The sequence below is a fragment of the Nesoenas mayeri genome (genome assembly GCF_963082525.1).
Source record: "Nesoenas mayeri genome assembly, chromosome: 3".
Classification (NCBI taxonomy): domain Eukaryota; kingdom Metazoa; phylum Chordata; class Aves; order Columbiformes; family Columbidae; genus Nesoenas; species Nesoenas mayeri.
In genome coordinates, this window is record NC_137544.1 from 120,373,851 (window position 1) to 120,392,314 (window position 18,464).

Below are 18,464 nucleotides of genomic sequence, written 5' to 3' on the forward strand. Positions count from 1 at the left end.
AAAAAGAGGTGATTGTTGGAGGTTGCTGAAGCACTTTTGTGTGTTCCCCGTCCATCGAACTGGCCGTTGTGCAGCACACGAGGCTCCGCGCTCAAAGGGACGTTGTCCTGAGCTGGGGCTAGAGCACTAGTTAGGTAACGTTTCCTTTTAAAGGCTACGTGCAAGTCTAAGTGTTTTATTTTGGCCTTTGGTTAACAAACAGCTTTTTTTAAAGAAAAGCAATTTCAAATTATGGATGTTGTTCCATGCCAGAAATCGCAAAAATCATTTGTTTCGACATTGCCCACCTTTTCTGTCCCTTTCTAAACAGTTTCGATGGAGAAAGTGGAATTAGTTTTCTTTCTCCCATTCCATTGTCCCTGTAGCTTTGGCTTTTGACAAAGTGTTTGTTAACAAGGGTGGAACAGCTTTACTTGCCTTTTGGGAACATCTGCACGGGGGCTCCGTGGTTGGACGCTCCTGATCCCTCAGCTGCCTGATCCCACAGCCGGGCGGCTGCAAGAGAACCGAACCGCTCACGGGGAGAGGAGCCCAGCTTAGCGAAAACGGGGCTTTTCTCCAGGACACGTGAATTTCCTGGTATCGGAGTGATTATTTTCTACTCCTAAGCAGCACAGGCCGCGCTGCCGGCCAGAGGGCACCAGGCGTTCCGAGATGGCTCGGGGCGGCTTCAGGAGGCGCCTCCAGAATGGGAAAGTGGGAAAGGGCGATTCTGGATCTTCCAGACCCCTTCTGCACTGCACAGGCTGCCCGCCGCCTGTGCCACACTCACCTCTACAGCACATCTTCCCACAGCCAGAGCGCAGGAGCGCTTGGGGAACAACCTTCTCGTTACAAGTTACCCGGGGCTCTGCCCCTGCTCCCCGTTTGGGGGTCACGGGGGGGCTGCAGCGGAGCCCCAGTGCTGCACAGCTCACCCGGAGGCCGAACGCGGCCGTACAACAGCGCGCAGCTCCTCGCTGTTGGAAACACTTTGGAACTCAGGTGTGAAGGTAGGACAAACAAAGCGAGGCCGGGAGAACGGAGGTGTGCGGCTGGAACAGGTGGTGATGATGGATATTAGCCCTCCTGTGTCAAAGTTATAGCACCGTATGTTGAAAGCAACTGGCGGGAGGCAAGACTGTAGCCCATACTACTGCGAAATTATTCAAAGGCACTTAATGGATAGAAAAAATTGCCAAATATATATATTTAAAAATAAAACACACTTAAAAAAAATGATACTTTGCTCCTTCAATTACTGGAAGCTGAAGTGGAAACCCCAGCATGCTCATTAAACACTTGCAGGTTTGCTCAGTGCACCAAATTGGAGTTTTGAAACAAGCGTGGTTAAAAACCACCAACTTCTTGAACAAGAGTTCAATCATCAATTTGGAAATGGCACAAATTAAAGGGCCCAGCCTTTCCTCAGTGTGCTCCCGTTTCAGACACGGTTTGAATAACACAGTATCAGGCAAAAGCAGCTTTGTGAGTGAAGTGTTCAGCACTTGGGCCTACCCGGGTTACGGAGCCGCTCCCTCTCGCACTTCAGCTTCCAGACGCACATTCACTGCGGTCGGGGACGATGGGGGTGTCACCGCAGCAGTGGGGCAGGTGGCCGGGGCGGCGCGGGCGGCCGGGGCTGCGCGCTCCTCTCAGAGGCATCGCCACACGAACACGCTGCAAACACAGAGACCACACAGTTATTTTTCTGAGTGACTCGATGACACCCTTCAGCATATTGCACCGAGAGAGGCTGCGTTACGTGCGCACACGGCTCTGAACGGAGACTGACCAGTAAAGCAACGTTAAGCCCTCAAATCAACATCAAAGCAAGCACTTCGGTTTTTACCTTTGCTGAGAGGAGCCGTGTCACAAAACATACATCAGTGTTCCGGCAAAAATGACTCAATCCTGCCCTCCCTAGCTTGTATGTTCCCTCCTGAGTGAGCAGTTAAAATACCTGGTTCTTGACTGCAATGTTTCCATCTTTGCTCCTGTGAGGCTTCGTCTCCTTGTGGTTCCTCCCTTGCTGCTTTTCGGATTTTCTAGTTTCACATTTTGCTGTTTAAGAAGCCTTTACAGTTTGTGTTTAACCACGTTTAGATTTTGTTCCTCACCTTGGTGCTCCCTGTTTTGCGTGACAATTCTGTCCTCTCTGAGCAGCACTGGAAGCTCGAATACCCCTGAGGGGCGATCCAGCCTCAATGCACATACATGCACACACACACAGGCTCTTGGCTTTTTGTGTTGTTTTTTTTTAAAATTAGGGGGAAAAACCCTCAAACACCTTAAACTTAAAGCACCTTTTGCGAAGCCTCCTGTTACTTGAAATGTCTTTCTAAATCCGTCTGCGCTTCTGTCCACCCAAGTTCCTATGCTACCCTTTGCTGGGCGGGAGCTATTCAGTTACTGTGGAGCGAATGACACCCCCGCAGCTGTCTCTGTCCCATCTAAACGCTCCTCGGACTCACGAGAGGCTCCTGTGCCGCAGCCGGGGCTCCGGCAGCGCCTCTTGCTGCAAGTGACCACAAACCAGCAATTCCAGAGCAAGAAAACAGGCTGAACCTGTCACAGGTGCAGCGAGTGCCAAGGGCGCTGAGGAAGGTGGTACGTGCTGCTGTGCGTTCGGCGGAGAAAGACACACAAAACATTTCTGATCGTCATCGAAATAAATAAGCGGTTACCTGCAGTCGTCGCCTCCCGTGCTTATCACGTACTTGTCATCGTGAGAAAAGCGTATGTTGGTGACATGCGCAGAGTGCCCGAAGTACCGCTTGTGTTTGGCCTGTTGGGAAAGAGCAGCGGCTGAGGCAGCGGTGCAGGGGCCGCTCGGCTGCGTCTGGAGCTGCGCAACAGCAAAGCTGTTCACATCATAAAACAGCCACTTACAAACTTTTCAGTGCATGGGAAGTCAAAGAGTTTCACCAGGCCAAAGTCATCTCCTGTGACTATATTCAGGCCAGCGTGGGTCACACAGGCGCAGTTGACATCTGCTTTATCTGCGTTTCGCGGCCAAATTCCAATGACTTCGTCTCCCAGGATGCTGTTCCAAATGCAAGTTAAAAAAGAGCATTAGAGTACAAGGCTGACTTGCTGCTGTTCTCTTCTAGAGCAGGGGGAGGCAACACGGCCTCATAATGAAAAAACCACCTTATTTGAAAATCCATGTGTTCTCCCCTCTAAATTATTGCACTGAATGCAATCTCATAATAAAAAGTGTCCTAAGAACGTACATTTTTGTGTGCGTGTGAATCCTAAACTATCGCTCTCCATAAATCCTGAGCTTTATCTCTCGTGGGACCACTCGTGCTTTGGAGTTCTTACCTGGTCCACGTGGCCCACGTGATCTTTTCTATCACTGCAGGGTCCGTTATTTGCTTTCCCAGTGGTACCTCGTGAACCTGACGCTTGTAGGCACCCGTTGATACCTGAAAGCAGGAAAGGAAAAAGCTGGTAACTTGCCATTAATACATCTCTTTATTTGTAAGATTTCCAGCAGTAAGAGTCTCAATGGGTTTGATCAGGAAGCGTTCGCTGGTTTATCTCAGCCCAGTTTTGCTAAGTCAGAAAGACTCCCGGGGGAAAGCTCAGGTGTGAATTCAGGTATCACACGCAGCCCATCCCAAGGACAGGGGGGGCACCTGGAAATTCAGAACGACTTTGGAAAGCCTCCCTCACTCTTTCTTCTTGTTCCTATTACCCGGTAACCCTAAGTGGCAATAAATACAAAGGTGGCTTTACCTGAGACGTACCTGGATGTACCTGCTGTCTGCGGAAAAATCCATCTGGATGACAAAACTCGCGATGTCTTTGCAGTAGCCGATTCGGTTCAGGGTTGTACCTTGAGTGAGATCATAAAAATCCACAGTCTGTTCTTGTGAACCCACTGCCAAAAACCTGTTATCCGGGCTGATCCTGCACAATGAAACACAGGATGGGGATATAATTTGCTGTTTCTGTGCAAGAATCTTCTTTTGCCTTTCACGTTAACACAAAACAACAAATTTCTACTGGAAACCACAAAAACCTTCTATCAACAACCGAACCTTGATGCTTAACGGATGAGGAAGACGGAGGACGCTGTAGGCAGCGAACTGGTGTGGATATTGCACTCCACGTGCACTGTAACGTAATCCTCTGGGGGAAGGCAACAGGAATTGCCATTTAAAAATGCACTATAACATTAATTCCCATAACCCCAGCTCCACAGTGTACAAATTACTGGCTATATTCAAGTGGATATAACTGAATTCGTCACAATGTGCGGTATATAAGATACATAAGCTTGAGGTATATGTAAAACCACCAGTCAGCAGTAAATGCATTTCATGATTTCAAGCAGGTTTAAGCAAATCCGGCCTTACAAAAATCCAGAATGCACTTGGACCTTGATGGGCTTTTCTTGAGTAAGGGCTGCGCACTTCGAGAAGCGCGGCTGAACTGCGGCCCTACCTGATATCCTGGATCGCAGACTTCCTGTCTCGCTTTTTGCCCCAAACCTTAAGGCTGTTTACAAGTAAAATAACGAACTCTCCATTCTTCATGCCAATTGCAACCATCTCACCATCAGGACTGTACGCAGCACATCGCGCCGGGTGACCCAGATTCACTTTGTTCAGCAGTTTCTGCAGGAACAGAAGCAAGAGGCTCATTCCTCCCCTGGACAAGCCCACCACCTGGAAAGCTTCCAAACGCTAAGTATTAAAGTCACTTATTGAAAACAAAATGTCTATAGTTTCCTCTAAATATAAATCCGAAACTTCACATTAAAAAAATCACATCCCACCAGGCATATGTTGCAAACCAGGCTTCTAAATAGCAGTGTAGCTCAGATGGGTTTCATGTTTGCACCCATCTTGTTGCAGGGTGAGTCCAAGTTTTACACCAGAAAGAATATTGTTTAGCAGAAAAGGCTGAAAAATCCATTTCTGCCTTTGTGTGAAAGGTGATTGTGATGGAGCTTCTGCAACTGCCCATCCCGGGAGTGAAACCAGACTGGAACGCTCTTGCATTTTCTCTCATATCTATAGTATATTCATTTTCTGTATTTAAAATGATCCCCGTTAGCTCAGGCAGCGACCTTTTGGAAACGTTTATGCACAGGCAGAAACTTGTTATTTTTTAAAAAACGTTTTATTTATTTGTTCTTTTTTAAATGTTGGTTGGTATGCAATTTGACTTGGAAAAAACATGCTGAACGCCACATGTGCAACGTGCCCGGTTCTAGAGCACGGCTCTAAAGCAGAGAGCTGTGACTGCCAGGCTCTGCGCATCAGGGACAGGACATCTGTGTCACCCAGCCTGGCAGCACGGAATTAAAACGTTTCCTTAATCCACTCCAGCCTGCACTTTTGGATCAAAATAAGCAACGCACAGCACCAGGCCCTCCATCGGCAGCCCTGCTTTTAAACCACCGCGGTTCCCTGCACGTGGCCACAGAGCAGAACAAGCAGAGAAACGTCGCTGCCTGCGCATGGCTGGCGCGGCCAACAGCTGGGCAAATGCACAGCTGGATAAATAAATGATGGTTTATCATCAGATACTTTTCGATTTAATGATACTCACTTTGTCACACAGGTCCCAGATTCTCGCTGTTCCATCGTTACTTGCAGAGATAAATATGTCCTTTGAGGGGTGAGTTGCTAAGCCCCAGATTTCCCCTTCCATGTGGCAGTCGATCAACAAGTTCGAAGCTGCATTTTTTTCTCCTACTTCAAGGATTTCTCCATCTTTTGTTCCCACTAAAATTTTCCCCTGTTTGTAAAAAAAGAACGAGAGATGGGCTGTCAGTATAACACACAGAATACATCAATAGCAGTAAAGTACGGATGTACTGCAGAAATATCTGATAACGCAGCCTGATTTATATTTCTTGTTCATGCAGGAGAGTAAAACCACTGAGACTTGGACATGCTGAGATGTGCTGCTGTGCTCTGCTGTTCCTGTTGAGTGACTGCCCTGCATTTCCAGCTTGCCACTAAGGATCTTAATTCAGATCTAAGGGTTTACACACAAGTTGCAAAGGAGGATTCTCATACTTCTAACTAAAGATAATATTTGGGCAATAATTGAAAAAATCAAATCAGGCTTTTAGTCTTAGTCGGACTGTTGGAAAGCACCTTGCACCTGCTGTTACCCAAGAGCACGTCAAACTCCTGAGACTTGAAATAGGAAGTTAAATAGAGACCATCTCCTGAGGCGCCAGGTTGGACAGGCACCCATCCCCTGCACTAACACTCCTGCAGCGTCACACGCTCCTGTCACAACTTTCGCAAGTACAATTTCAACATGTGCAAGAGCAATTTTAGCTTCTCAAATTGCTCATTATTTTATATTCTTTTCCACTTTGCCAAAACTTGAAGCCAACCAGCAATTCTCAGTAGGAACATGTTTTATTTGTGACTTAAAAAAAAAGAAAAAGCAGCAAGGGTGATTTGTGCCTGACTGAAGGCCCTAAGCTGCGCCTACACCTTGTAAAGCAGGTACCTCAGGTCCTTTTGTCATTGGAAAATCGAGCCAGAAGGCAGCGTGAGGCCCGTCACTGCGCCCAGAACACAAGCGAGGGGCTGTCAGCAGGCTGGGGCAGACAACGCTCCTCCAGAACTACCAATTCTTTCCCTGCGCCTCCCCCCGAGCCCGACGTGCCCGCGGCTCGCTCACCTTCCCCCTGCAGACGGAGCGCACGCACTCCACCAGCTGCCCGCTCTCCAGCTGGAACGCTCGGCACCGCTTCATCTCCTGATCCCACAGCTTCACAGCCCCCCCCTCCTTCGTGCTGAAAAGAAGCGGCTCGTGTTACCCACACGTCTCCTGCACAGGCTACAACAAATCCCACATGTAAATCCCAGCAGTGTTCTTCTGATTAAATAATAAACCATGCACTGAATCACCTGCTACTGCTTATAAAGTCACCTCATGCTTGTCCAGTGGAAAGTAAATATTAATAATAAAAATATAAACACTATCACACTTGATGGTTTAAACAGTATCATGCCTAATCTGTGAAAAACAAACTGTTCTCTCGGATTCCTGTCACCAAGATAAACTCAGCAAATACGCTACTTTCTAGGAAATCAAAGAACTTCCTAATCCCAGAGCGTCCGCTGGGAGAGGTTGGCTGTCGTTTGACGGAACTGAGGGACTAAGACAAACCCACTAATGCCAGGCTGGTAGCAGCTTATACGGGTGTTCATTTCAATTGTAGTTTGAGGTTCTGTGCATCCTTTGCACGTAACGTGCACGGCTGTGATATCCTGCTTACCAGCCCTTTACTTACTAAGACTCCTGGGCACATTATGTAAAATTTAGATTGCAACCACTGTACTACAGATACCATTGAACTCTGGGAAGCATTGTGTGTGTCTAGAGTATATAATAAAACTATCACTTAAGAGAGAGCAAGGCTGTGCACTTTAGGAAGATGAGATGGCTTACGGTCTCTCCTTCCCTCCCGTAACAATGAGTCCATCGCGAAGAGTCGTGTACATCGTAAACACCGGCCCTGTGTGAGCTTTGGCCACAAGTCTAACCAGGAAATGATCCTTCCAGACGTAGACATCTCCATTTATGGCACCAGTAAACGTAAGGTTATTCTGCAACAAACACCAATGATCTCTGATATAATAAATACCATAGAACTTCTGTTCAGTTTGAGTCAAAATTCTTTTAGCTACTGAATTTCCTGAGAAAAGGCAACTATGCAATGTATGTAGGAATTAAAACCATCTGCATCCAGCAACTGAGTTTAATGAATTTAATGAGTGCACTGTAATGGTGTTTATTTGAGATGTTATATATCACCTGGGTCCTTGCCACCATTAAAGCATCCTGCATGCATGACATATGCTAATGGAGCAGAGTTCATTGCCCTTTTGAAGGTGCCCCTTACAGGATGTTAGTTTGATCATTTTAGAGAAGAAAATGTCTGCTGGACTGTTTCTACACAGAAAATACTGACAAGCCACTGGTTTGTTCTAATGTTACACTCTGCTTCTTTTTTCAAATCACTTTTGGGGTCTTTAGTGCCCATTACATTACTCCTATTTTATACTGGAATAATGCCATCAGAATAGAAAGAAATGTTTTGTATTAAGCAATGTTTGACAGCAAAGTCACTTATTTGGGCACAAGGATGCAGATTTGGGAGCCTAATTTTGTGCATTCACATTTCATACATTAGTAGTATTGTCCAGGGTTGATAATTAGGATCAAGGGCTTCTCGGAATTGGTCATTTGTATAATTTATGCTTTACCTTTGCAAAGGTAATTTCTGTGGGGTTTCTGGATGAAGCAGAAGCTATTTCAGACCTCAATATAATGGTAACACTGCTTTTTCACTATTAATATGCATTCTTTTCCTTAACTATGAAGCCTAAAGCACGGTGCTCTGGTTCCTTACTGTCACCGTTAGCTGGATCACCAGCATAGGTCATGCCAGATACTGTCAGCAGGAAATAAAAGGTTGCAGAGCCTACACACAAAATAACAAGATCACATTTTTCTCAACCAGTGAAGTGCTAATAACTGGTAAAGTAGCAAAATAAAAGCCTTGGCAGCTGATGCTGTAGGTACGTACAGACATTAATAAAAACCGTTCACCAACAGAGAAACCCAACCCTGCTTAGAAAACTGACATGAGCATCTAAAGGCGTGCAAGGTTTAAATTAAGGTTTAACTACTAAGCCAGAGCTCTGTGGTCTTGCACTGCCCACACTGTACTGGATTCCAACAAAGCAAATTGACACTTGCAGTTTTAATAAAAACGCATTATAAAATTTGGTAGCAAGTAACGTGAACTCACTGCTCCGAAGGCAACAGAAAGCATGGTTTGCATTTTGGCATCTTCCATGGAACCAATGACTCCTTTCTTATAAAGCAAAGCACTGCCAGCTAATGTCCAGAACTTCATGTGTTTTACCCCCACAGACACAAACTGCGTGTCTGAATCTGGGCGGAACTCTACAACGAATATCCTCTCCAGGTGTCCTCCCCTGCTAGCCACTTTAGCCCCTGTTTTGATCAGGAAAGGATAAAAATAAAGTTACATTTACCTGCAAAATTAAGCTCTGATACTTTATAAAATAAATCGACCTGGTATTGGATTAGACAACTGAGTCCCAGATGCTGAAAACTAAGCAAAACCCAACATTATTCAGTGTATCAAACATGTTCATTCATGCAACCCGCAAAGTCCCTGGTTATTCCACTGCACCTGGCAGGTTTAGGAAATGCAGATTTAGGTCTCCAGAGCATGATTTTTCCCCTTGGTCAGTGGAATAACACCACAGAAACTCTGAATATCATCCATGAGTTACCATCTGGAGAAACACGCAGGGAAACATCTCATGAGCTGAGACATTTCTCCTCTCCACCACTTCTGAAGACGATAATTATTTTCTGGAAATTACTTCCCAAAGGCCTATCTATGGTATAAAATTTAAAGTTCAAGTATTTTAGGAAGAAAAATAAAATACTTTCCTTAAATTAATGGAATTTTGTATTAGAGAACATTCTTTCCTTCTACTTATAATAGAAGTGTAAAACTTCTCATTCCCGTTTTCTAGCACTTTGCTATCTCCTTCAACCGAGTTTGTGACTTAGGGAGCCGTGATGCTCAGAGAAAGAACACAAATCTGCCCCAAAGACGCGAAAGCTGAGGCTGGAGGGACAGGGTGCTCCAGAGTCACCTTCTTGCCACCTCCAGACGGTGACCGTGTGCTCGGGATCCACTCCCACCGACACCAGCAGTTTGCCCGTTGCGCTGAAGTTGACGTAGTTGACCCCTTTGGTGTGGAAGCAGCGCAGCATTGAGATCGTTTGCTTGCTCATGGCATCCCAGATGTGAATGGTGGGAGTTGTACCTACGTACAAAAAGACGGATTAGAAGAGAATTAATTCAGCGTCCGGAAAACTTCAATGCAAAATAGGCTTTTTTTCAAGGACATTTAACCTAAACAGACACTTAGAAGTTGTGAACTTTTAAGATTAACACTACTCCAAAACTCATAATAGCTTGCAAAACACAGGGGGAATCATTGTGTGTCATGAAGTAAGACAAATTCTAAAAGAACAACAGAACATTTATGAAGAACCTCATGCAAAATGAACAGTCTGTAGATGTTTCACTTGTATCCGCGATTCGCACAGATACAACAAGGTAACGGGCAAAATTTACATAACTCTGCTGACTAAAATCCACAAACGAATCAGCCTTACCTGGGAATTCTGTCATATCACCTGCATTGTGAGAGCAATGGCAAATGAGGAAGCACCAAGGGAAAACAACAGGTGAAATAAGTCACGTTTCTAATGCTGAAGTACCAGCATCAGCACCAGAGGGAAAACAAAATTAAAAATTTGAAAATGGATATGGATTAAATCAACAAAACAAATAAGCAGGAATATTGTTGAACTTTTTTGAGTATATTTGTTTCTATACACAAATATCGCAACAATATCTAGCACTTTCGACTTTTTAAAATGGTATTTAAAAGAAAAGCCAAAGACATGCAGTTTTTAAAAATAACTAGATTTAAAAGCGAAGTGGATATGTAGTTATACAGAATATCAATCAACATCAGAAACACTGATTTCATGGGCTCTTATTGGCAGAACAGAACAAGGGCCTTTAGCAGTCACCTTCTCCGTGTCCCAGCACTCCGGATTCAGAGCTGCAGCTCTGAGATGGACAGGTGTTCGTGTTCACTCACCATTCCCACTGAAATGACAGCACTCACCCAGTACAGGTGCCAAAGCTGGCTTCTCAGGGTCTTATCTACTAGCGTTTTCCTGCCCCCTATTAAGTTACTTGTTATGGACCTGAGTCTCCTTCCAGAATGACCCGAATTAGCACGACACCGTTCCTTTTCCTCAAGTTAATTATTCCAGTGTTAAGCTGGTGTAAGTGAAAAGCAGCAGATCCTTCTCAAGGCTTGGGAGAAATGATCCTGCATTTCCCATACAACGTTTAGCCCTACAAAAGGCCCTGGGGAATCTAACAGGACTCTCCATGTCAATAATAAACACATAAATACTCATGGTTTCACAAATGGCCCCTTATATTTGTCATAACTTGTGTTGAGATTTCCCTCTGTTTCTCTCCTTCTCTGTGTAGCTTTTGTACATCTGCATATGAAATTGTCATGACGGTATTTTCACTTGTACTGCTAAACAGAGCCTTGGATACAGGAGGGAAAGAGGGAATTCTATAAATTGTATGATTAGAGATTAATGAACTGACTTAGTGCAGTTTATCAAAGCTTGCTTTCTGAAATAGGATAATACTACAATTAACTCTAAAATCCAAAGACTCACAATCAGAGATGAAATTGAAATCGTAAGAAAATCCTGAAGCGTGATTACCTCTTCAAAATCAAAGAAAAGGTTTGAGGACAGCAACACTGGCATGTCCTGGGCAACTTCCTACACCGAACAGCCCAAAATAAATCAGTGCCCCTGATAATTTTTGAGTAAAATGTTGTTACATAGAGAGTCACCTACCGATCTGGCTGGTAGCCACGATATTTTTATACTTTGGGTGTTGATTCACAGTCAGGCAGAGAATGTCATCCGTGTGCTCCAGGTAGAAACTCTGACTACCTAATAAAATTCAAACGTGGTTTTACTCACAACAGGATCGAAGACAGAACCATCGCTGAAGCAGAGACTATTCCAGCAGCTTGTTCTACACGCACGCTGTGCTCTCATTCCCAGGCACCCTTTCCAAATTCACTGTGTACATAACCATTCACACACACCTATTTATATTTAAAAGCAATATTTGGTAAACTAGCTATGTCCAGGGAACTGGGAATCAGCCTCAAAATGAAACACTGGATGTCACTGCTCCTAATGTTTTTGGGGTACCAGTCATCCCACAAGCCAGGCTCTCTCCCCTGAGAAAGCTGCCCCAGTGCCTTCAGCAGGGAGCAAGGGTGACCCAAACAGGAGAAATTGTCAATCTGATAGAAAAAAACATATATTTTTTGCATTATTTATCAAGATGCAAAACGTGAGAAAGTTAAAGGACTGTTAAAAAGTTACGGCTTTCAATCCGAAACATTTTACTTGTAGAGCGTTTTTTTGTCTCTAAGTATTATTTCAAGTTGAATTACCAGTAGAAAGATTCTGAACCACGCCTGCCGCAGCTGTGTGGAAAATAATATCAGCACCATCATTTAGGTAATGAAGGTTGTTGCGGCAATCGAATCCTCTGTATCCAAAAACATGGTCTAGAGCCAGCTCCTAGGCAAGTAAAACAACAAGAAAGAATAAGAGTGAAACGAAAGAAAAACCAAGGAGATTACAGAGCTTGGATCATGTAAGCACAGCTCTAAAGCAACTACACAAGCTACAAATATCTTGCAGAGGCAAGAGAATAGTTAAACAATATCTAATCGGTTATCCCTGCTGGTTTATTGAGGCACGACATTCCCACAGACTGTCTCTACCTCTCTAATTGGTCAGCCAAGGTACCGCATTTATATCCTGATTTCTTTAATCATTCAGCTGCCTGTAAATGTTTTGTTTCTGTACATTTCCATTCTAAATACATATAACTTACAAAAAAGGTCCAATTTTATTAATCCTCCTACCACAGTTTAATAGCTACATGGGGCATTGGGTATTTGCAAATATCTTTACTTCAAGAGTCTTCAAAAATCATTCTCATAAACTACTAACAGACCAAATTCTGAGCTTGAAGCCCTTAGAAGAACCAAAGGCAGCCTGTAAGTTACTCTACAATTCAATCATTAATTAGAGGTGTAATTTCAGCTTACAATAAGCAATCACCAAGGAAATTTCCTCCAGAAAAACAATGATGGCTAACGGATTGTTGTTAAAGTTGCTTTTATAGCCCAGAGGACAGACTTAAGGAATTACCGCTGACTTTCAACAATTCAAATGGCACTGACAGACCCAGCAATTGTTGCAAACTGTCCACACAACCCACAGAATATTCCTTGCACGTTACATGGAAATTCCAAAAAGTTGTTTGGGGGGGCCCTACAGTTTGGGGAAAAGGGTATGGTGCAAAGTCAAAGAGCAACTTTCATCATTCAAAATCACACATGATTTTTCGTGTGTGAAAAGTGCAGTTTCTGAGTGTATTTCTCTCGGGGTTGCAGAGCGAGTGTGGGTTGTGCTGTGGATTCACACACCTCCGCTCTGCCTGTCCTTCCAATTCAGACATGAATTTGGGGTTTGGAGAGACCTGATATTACAGGTAAGTGTTACCAGCCTGGATTTGGGTTCTGTCTGATCGAGCCCGCTGTCTGTCCCACCTTCTACCTGTCCATGACTTCAGCTGCCCTCAACACAGGGATGAACTTCACCCAACACATATTACTTTCAATGTAAATGAGAAAGTAGGAAGTCTGACCTCAACCAGTTTCTTTTTTTTGTTGATGTTGTTCTTTTGCAGTTTTTCGGGTTGAGGAGCAGCTCTGCTAACTGGTGGTCTGAAACAAACATTTAAAACAGAAGAGAAATCAGTATGTTTGAAAGCAAAATCAAACCTTCAAAATCATCTCCTGTGCTCGGTACGTGAACAGGAAACGGCCAAGTGCAACTCTAGGAGCTGAATGCCTGCCTTTTGTTGGAGTTACACAAGAAACTGAAATCACGTGCATTTTGATGGAAAGAGCAGAAATAACACTGATGTGGATTGTGCGGCTCAGTGGCAGAACAGACCATCTCACAACATTCTTCTGAAAAAGCAAAATGATCTAAATCCATGGGAAAATCCTTGAATACTACATGATAGTAAACTGTTGCTTTCAGGAATGATCTGAAAGATGTTCCCCGGCCTTGCTTCTGAAACACCCTGTCACAAAACCTTGACATGGCTTCATCTCAATCTTCTCAAACTCATATTGAAGATAAAATGATTACATTCTAGAACGTACAAGTCCTTCATCTGTGTCAATTTAACAGAGGCTAAGGCCAGCAAAGCATTCTTATATAATTACAGTTGCTGAAAGTAGCTAAAAAAGACAAATGCAGAACACGGACTGAAACAAAACAGTCTGTAAAGACAGATAAACTTCAGTGCTACTATTGATCCTTCCAAGCAAAAAAGAGGCCCAAAGCTAAGGGGAGTGGAGGGGCTCAGCCTCCAGAAGCTCATGACCTGACGAAATCACCTGGCTGCACTCCAGTAACCACTGTGTTCATTTAAGCATAATGATTCTCCCTTCTCGTTAACAGAAATTCATGAGGGTTAATTCCAACCCTGTCAACAGCAGAACACAGCCAGGAAAACTGCACTGGATTACTCAAGAAACAAGCCCATAGAAACCTGGCTTAGGTTCTGTGTGATGTTTGATCATCTTGTACTTAGAGGTTTTACTAGAAGGCAGCAGTTGAAGCGGTGAATAAAAACAGATATTACAGTTAAATGCTTGCTCCAAAACACCACTTGATGGGTGCTGCTCCTGGCCCAAACCCCAGCCCACTGCAGGCCTTCAACTCCAGTGGCGCATCCTGGAGATGGGGTTAAACAACAGGGTGGTTCTGGAACTAAAACCCAAAAATGGCTGGCCTCAGTTTCTTTCATAAATGCTGGAATTTGGAAAGCATTTCCAGAGTTTAAGAGTTAAAATATGTATGGACTTGATAAACATGATATATGCCGTGAAAACTAGATTGTTCTTGTCCTTATGCTGTAACTACCATTCTCATTTGGCAAAAATTAACTGCAGGAGAATGAAATCCCTTTTGCTTAGAAGGAGCTGCTTTTTCTGGAATTGTATTTTTTTATGGAGGGTATTAAAGGCAACAATGGACAAAACGCACAGCTAGAACACTTATTGCTACACAGCTAGAATACTTAGTGCAAGAAGTAACATGACAAATCTGAGCTTTAAAAAAGACAGAACCCACTCCTCAAGCAAACAAGTAAACTCACTAAGTACCAGCAAAGTACATGAGCAGATGATCTTGTGACAATAAAAGAGTGAAAGAGTTACCTTGATCCCCTTGTAAGCAGCAAACAAAGCCAAGTAAGAGACTTAGTACAGTTTAGATGTACTGCTGACCGCTTTACTCATGCACAAGCGTTTTGAGAGTTGATCAGTCATTCCTTTGTGGCACAAAACATGCTATTCAAGCATGCCAGCAAGAACTAAAACAGAAATTAAACAGTGCACCAGTCTACAAATTGGGAAACGTGGTACCCGGGCACCCCTGGGTATGCTCTGAACTAAAGATGCTCCGAAGCACCGGCCCTGCCCCCTGCACGCCCGATCCTGCCCCAGCGGGTTCCACGTGCGGCTCTTTATTTTCAGGTGCCCGACAGGGATGGAAACTGGTCAAAACTTAAGTTTCATAAGCACTGGGGAGAATTTCACACAATGGCTGCTTGTTTTCCACCCTAGCTCAGCCGGCAATTTAGCCTCATAATTGTTTGTCGGTAGGCCAGCTCAGGGGCACCGCTTGTCCTTCAGTGCTCGCAGGGAAACAAGTACCTTTATTTTCTCCAAAGTGGCCAGGCCAGTCACGTTACGTAACCACCGCTGGTAACTGGACCGAATAGCAGCGCAACCACCAGCGGAGAAGGGTGGAGGAACTATTACAAAACTTAATTCTCTTACAAAATAAAGTCATTATGTGATGCTAGAACAGCAAATGCCGTTTCAGCCCAGATTTACTCCAGCCTTTGAATCAGCACTTAGGAAAATAATAAAACATTTCCTTGTATGCTTCCTGCTCTTTTTTCTGTTTTAGTGTCATTTTAAAGTGGATCATTTTTACACTTCTTTACCTAGAATATCAGCTAAAGTTTACGACCAGAGCAAGGCAACATTCTTTATGAAAGCAAGAGCACACTGCCACTGTGACATGACTGATAATCACTGGATTGTACGCATGAGATTCAATCTGGAAACATACACACACATATATACTTTTATATATATCTATTCACACCACACACAAACACAAATGTTGTGTGCATTCACATATACATGTATATGTATATATACACATGTATGCATTCATTGCCTTATTATCATCTTAATAAAACAAATGTAAAGCAGTATCAAACTGTTGACATTTTAACAAGCCATTTCATTTTTAACAAGACTGTGACTACCCCTGGTTTATTTTGATGCACAAGACAGCAGTGTCAAGACAAGAAATGTGCACGGTAGCGAATGACATGCATTTCCCCTTTTTGACCTATGCAATCTGCATGTGCATTCGCAGCAATCTGTGCTTTTTCTGTGCTGGGTGCTGTCAGTACTTACTTGACAATTCCCTGCCTCCAAAGGAAAGCAAGTTAAAACACAGTACAAGCATTAACGGTTTCTTCCCAGCAATTTCAAATAAATACGCTTATATTACGTTATGGGATGAACGAGTTCCAGGAAAGATAAGACACAGTCAGACATTAAAGGGCTTTCAGTTCTTTAGATACTGTGAACACAGCAATTAACATTTCTGTGACTAGTGTTTACCTGTATGATTCGCTTACACAAGTGCACATGGTTATAAATCAGTGAGCCAGCTCATGATTTAAACTGACAGAATCTCACCCGCTCTCTTTACGGGTCTTCACGCAGAAGTGTGAAAAAGTGCAAGTGACAATTCCTTCCCTCTGCCCTGAGCAAAAGCTGAGACAGCCAAGAGCCAGGAGCAGGAGAGGAGCCCGAATGATGGGGTGAGCAGGCAGCACCAAGCCAGCCCAGAGCTGGGCAGGGGCAGGGGGAATGGGGCTGCCAGAGGGGGGCACCTGCGAGCAAACAGATGGGATCTGAGAGAACAAGGGAAAAGCAAGGGGAAAAAAGCTAGATCCATCTAGATGGAAAAATAAAGGAGAGAAAAAGGAGACTAAAAATTCTTACAATATATTCTATAGGCCAAGAATAACCAACTCATGTTTTAGGAGCACATGGTGTAATCGCTCTTTAACGAGAGATGCTGTCTGCATCAGTACTAAATTGGCGAGAACACAAATACTCTGTTCTGATTCAATGGGAACAGAATTGGATGTGCAGAAACAACGTTGCAGGAAAGTGACAAACAAGGAGGTTTGGAGCAGGGGCAGATGGATGCAAATGTCCTGACACTGGGAAGGCAATGGGCTGGCCCTGCGGAAATGGAAGAGAGGAGAGGCCCCATGGGGTCTGTGTGCGGGGACAGGGAACCTGCTTGGGTGCTGCACAAAAACACAAAGCAGCAGCGCTGCTCCCAAGAAAAGCAAGCAAGGGCCAAAGAGCGGTAAGACCATTCACTACTGGTAGCTTGGTTGGGACAGGAGAATTAAAAATCCAAGGTTGAAAAAAGTGTACTGTTCATCGCAGCAAAAATGCAAAAGCAGCTTTTCAAAGTACACTTCCCAAGGGCCCTAAAACTGCTGCAAACCTCCAGAGCTTTAAGAAGCGATTAAAAGATTTTGTGAATTCTAAGCCCTTGGATTTTCCCATCCCGACATACACAGGAGTTTTACACACAATTGTTCCTGCCGTTACTCTTCCTTTACATTTTGTAGGTAACACAAGATGGCAAAAAAGAACAGTATTAATGTGAAAACGTCCCACTCTCTCATACAGTCAATCAAAGCAAAGCTGAAACAAAACTAGGGGGAAACATTAATTGCAATCTAAATTATTTTTTAAAAGCGTAGCATTGAAAAAGCCTTAGCAGGGTTACAATATTTATGATTTCACATGTATGCTGATGCACTCTAAAACAAAAAAAGATATTGCAGAAAATATGGTGGTGATAACCATTTTCCTATTTTATGAAGTCATTGCATTCACATGTCATTCTAGTTCAGTCTCCAAATGGGAAACAAGCAGATAATCAGTTCTGAATGAAATCTGAAGGCCTTTGTTGTTTACTAAGTTTATAGTTCTAAATACCTCGTAAAGCTGTTATTCTGAACACCTATTTCAATCAGGCTGGCACTATTGCGCCGGGACGTGCTGTCCAGAACGTCTGTGCAGACGGTGCTGGCTGGGGGATCCCTCCGCTGCCTTTGCCAAAACCACCTTCAAGGAACACAGACTCCTTCCCAGGCTCCAACCTACACAACGATCCTCACAAAAAGCTGAATATTTCTTATCAATCTCCGTGCAGAGAGCACTCGAGTTCAGAGAGCAATGCTGGGAAGCTGCGCGTTACAGCAGCATTGGCATCGCTCGATTCCACACCCGCTCAAAGTGTCACACAAATGGCCGAGAGCTGCGTGTGACCCGGGGAGAGGAAGGATGGACTCTGCGCTCAGAGGGACTCCAGCAACATCTGTCACAACGCGCGCGAGCCTTGGAGACAGCGGTGACACAACCAGCATGCTGCCAAGCACACTGAGGATGCATTAACTTGACATAGCGCTGTCGAGAAAGTAAAAGGGAATATTCCAAAGGACGCCACTCATTCTCAAACAGTAGGGTTTTGCTGAATTAAGGCCAAAGTTTTCTCCATCCAAGAGAGGTGTTTCTCCATATACGTTTTGAACAGTTCCCACCTACACACAAATA

The 18,464-nt window shown here is 44.1% G+C and overlaps 1 protein-coding gene across 3 annotated transcripts in view; it reads right to left on the minus strand.

The window, feature by feature from the left end:
* Positions 1 to 1,634: 1,634 nt before the first annotated feature.
* EML6 (EMAP like 6) overlaps positions 1,635 to 18,464 on the minus strand; it is a gene marked incomplete at both ends in the record, with an annotated part of 80,574 nt that continues 63,744 nt past the window's right edge. For 2 of the 3 annotated variants that reach the window (XM_080341863.1, XM_080341861.1), the window contains 14 exons: positions 1,635 to 1,659; positions 2,667 to 2,767; positions 2,872 to 3,025; positions 3,307 to 3,410; positions 3,735 to 3,897; positions 4,435 to 4,607; positions 5,548 to 5,736; positions 6,643 to 6,757; positions 7,417 to 7,574; positions 8,783 to 8,991; positions 9,669 to 9,842; positions 11,482 to 11,580; positions 12,096 to 12,225; positions 13,364 to 13,442. In XM_080341863.1, the coding sequence (XP_080197989.1) occupies positions 1,635 to 1,659; positions 2,667 to 2,767; positions 2,872 to 3,025; positions 3,307 to 3,410; positions 3,735 to 3,897; positions 4,435 to 4,607; positions 5,548 to 5,736; positions 6,643 to 6,757; positions 7,417 to 7,574; positions 8,783 to 8,991; positions 9,669 to 9,842; positions 11,482 to 11,580; positions 12,096 to 12,225; positions 13,364 to 13,442 (1,873 nt within the window). Of the gene's footprint in view, positions 1,660 to 2,666; positions 2,768 to 2,871; positions 3,026 to 3,306; positions 3,411 to 3,734; positions 3,898 to 4,434; positions 4,608 to 5,547; positions 5,737 to 6,642; positions 6,758 to 7,416; positions 7,575 to 8,782; positions 8,992 to 9,668; positions 9,843 to 10,197; positions 10,219 to 11,481; positions 11,581 to 12,095; positions 12,226 to 13,363; positions 13,443 to 18,464 lie in introns of all 3 variants that reach the window. The other variant, XM_080341862.1, reaches the window with a different exon arrangement.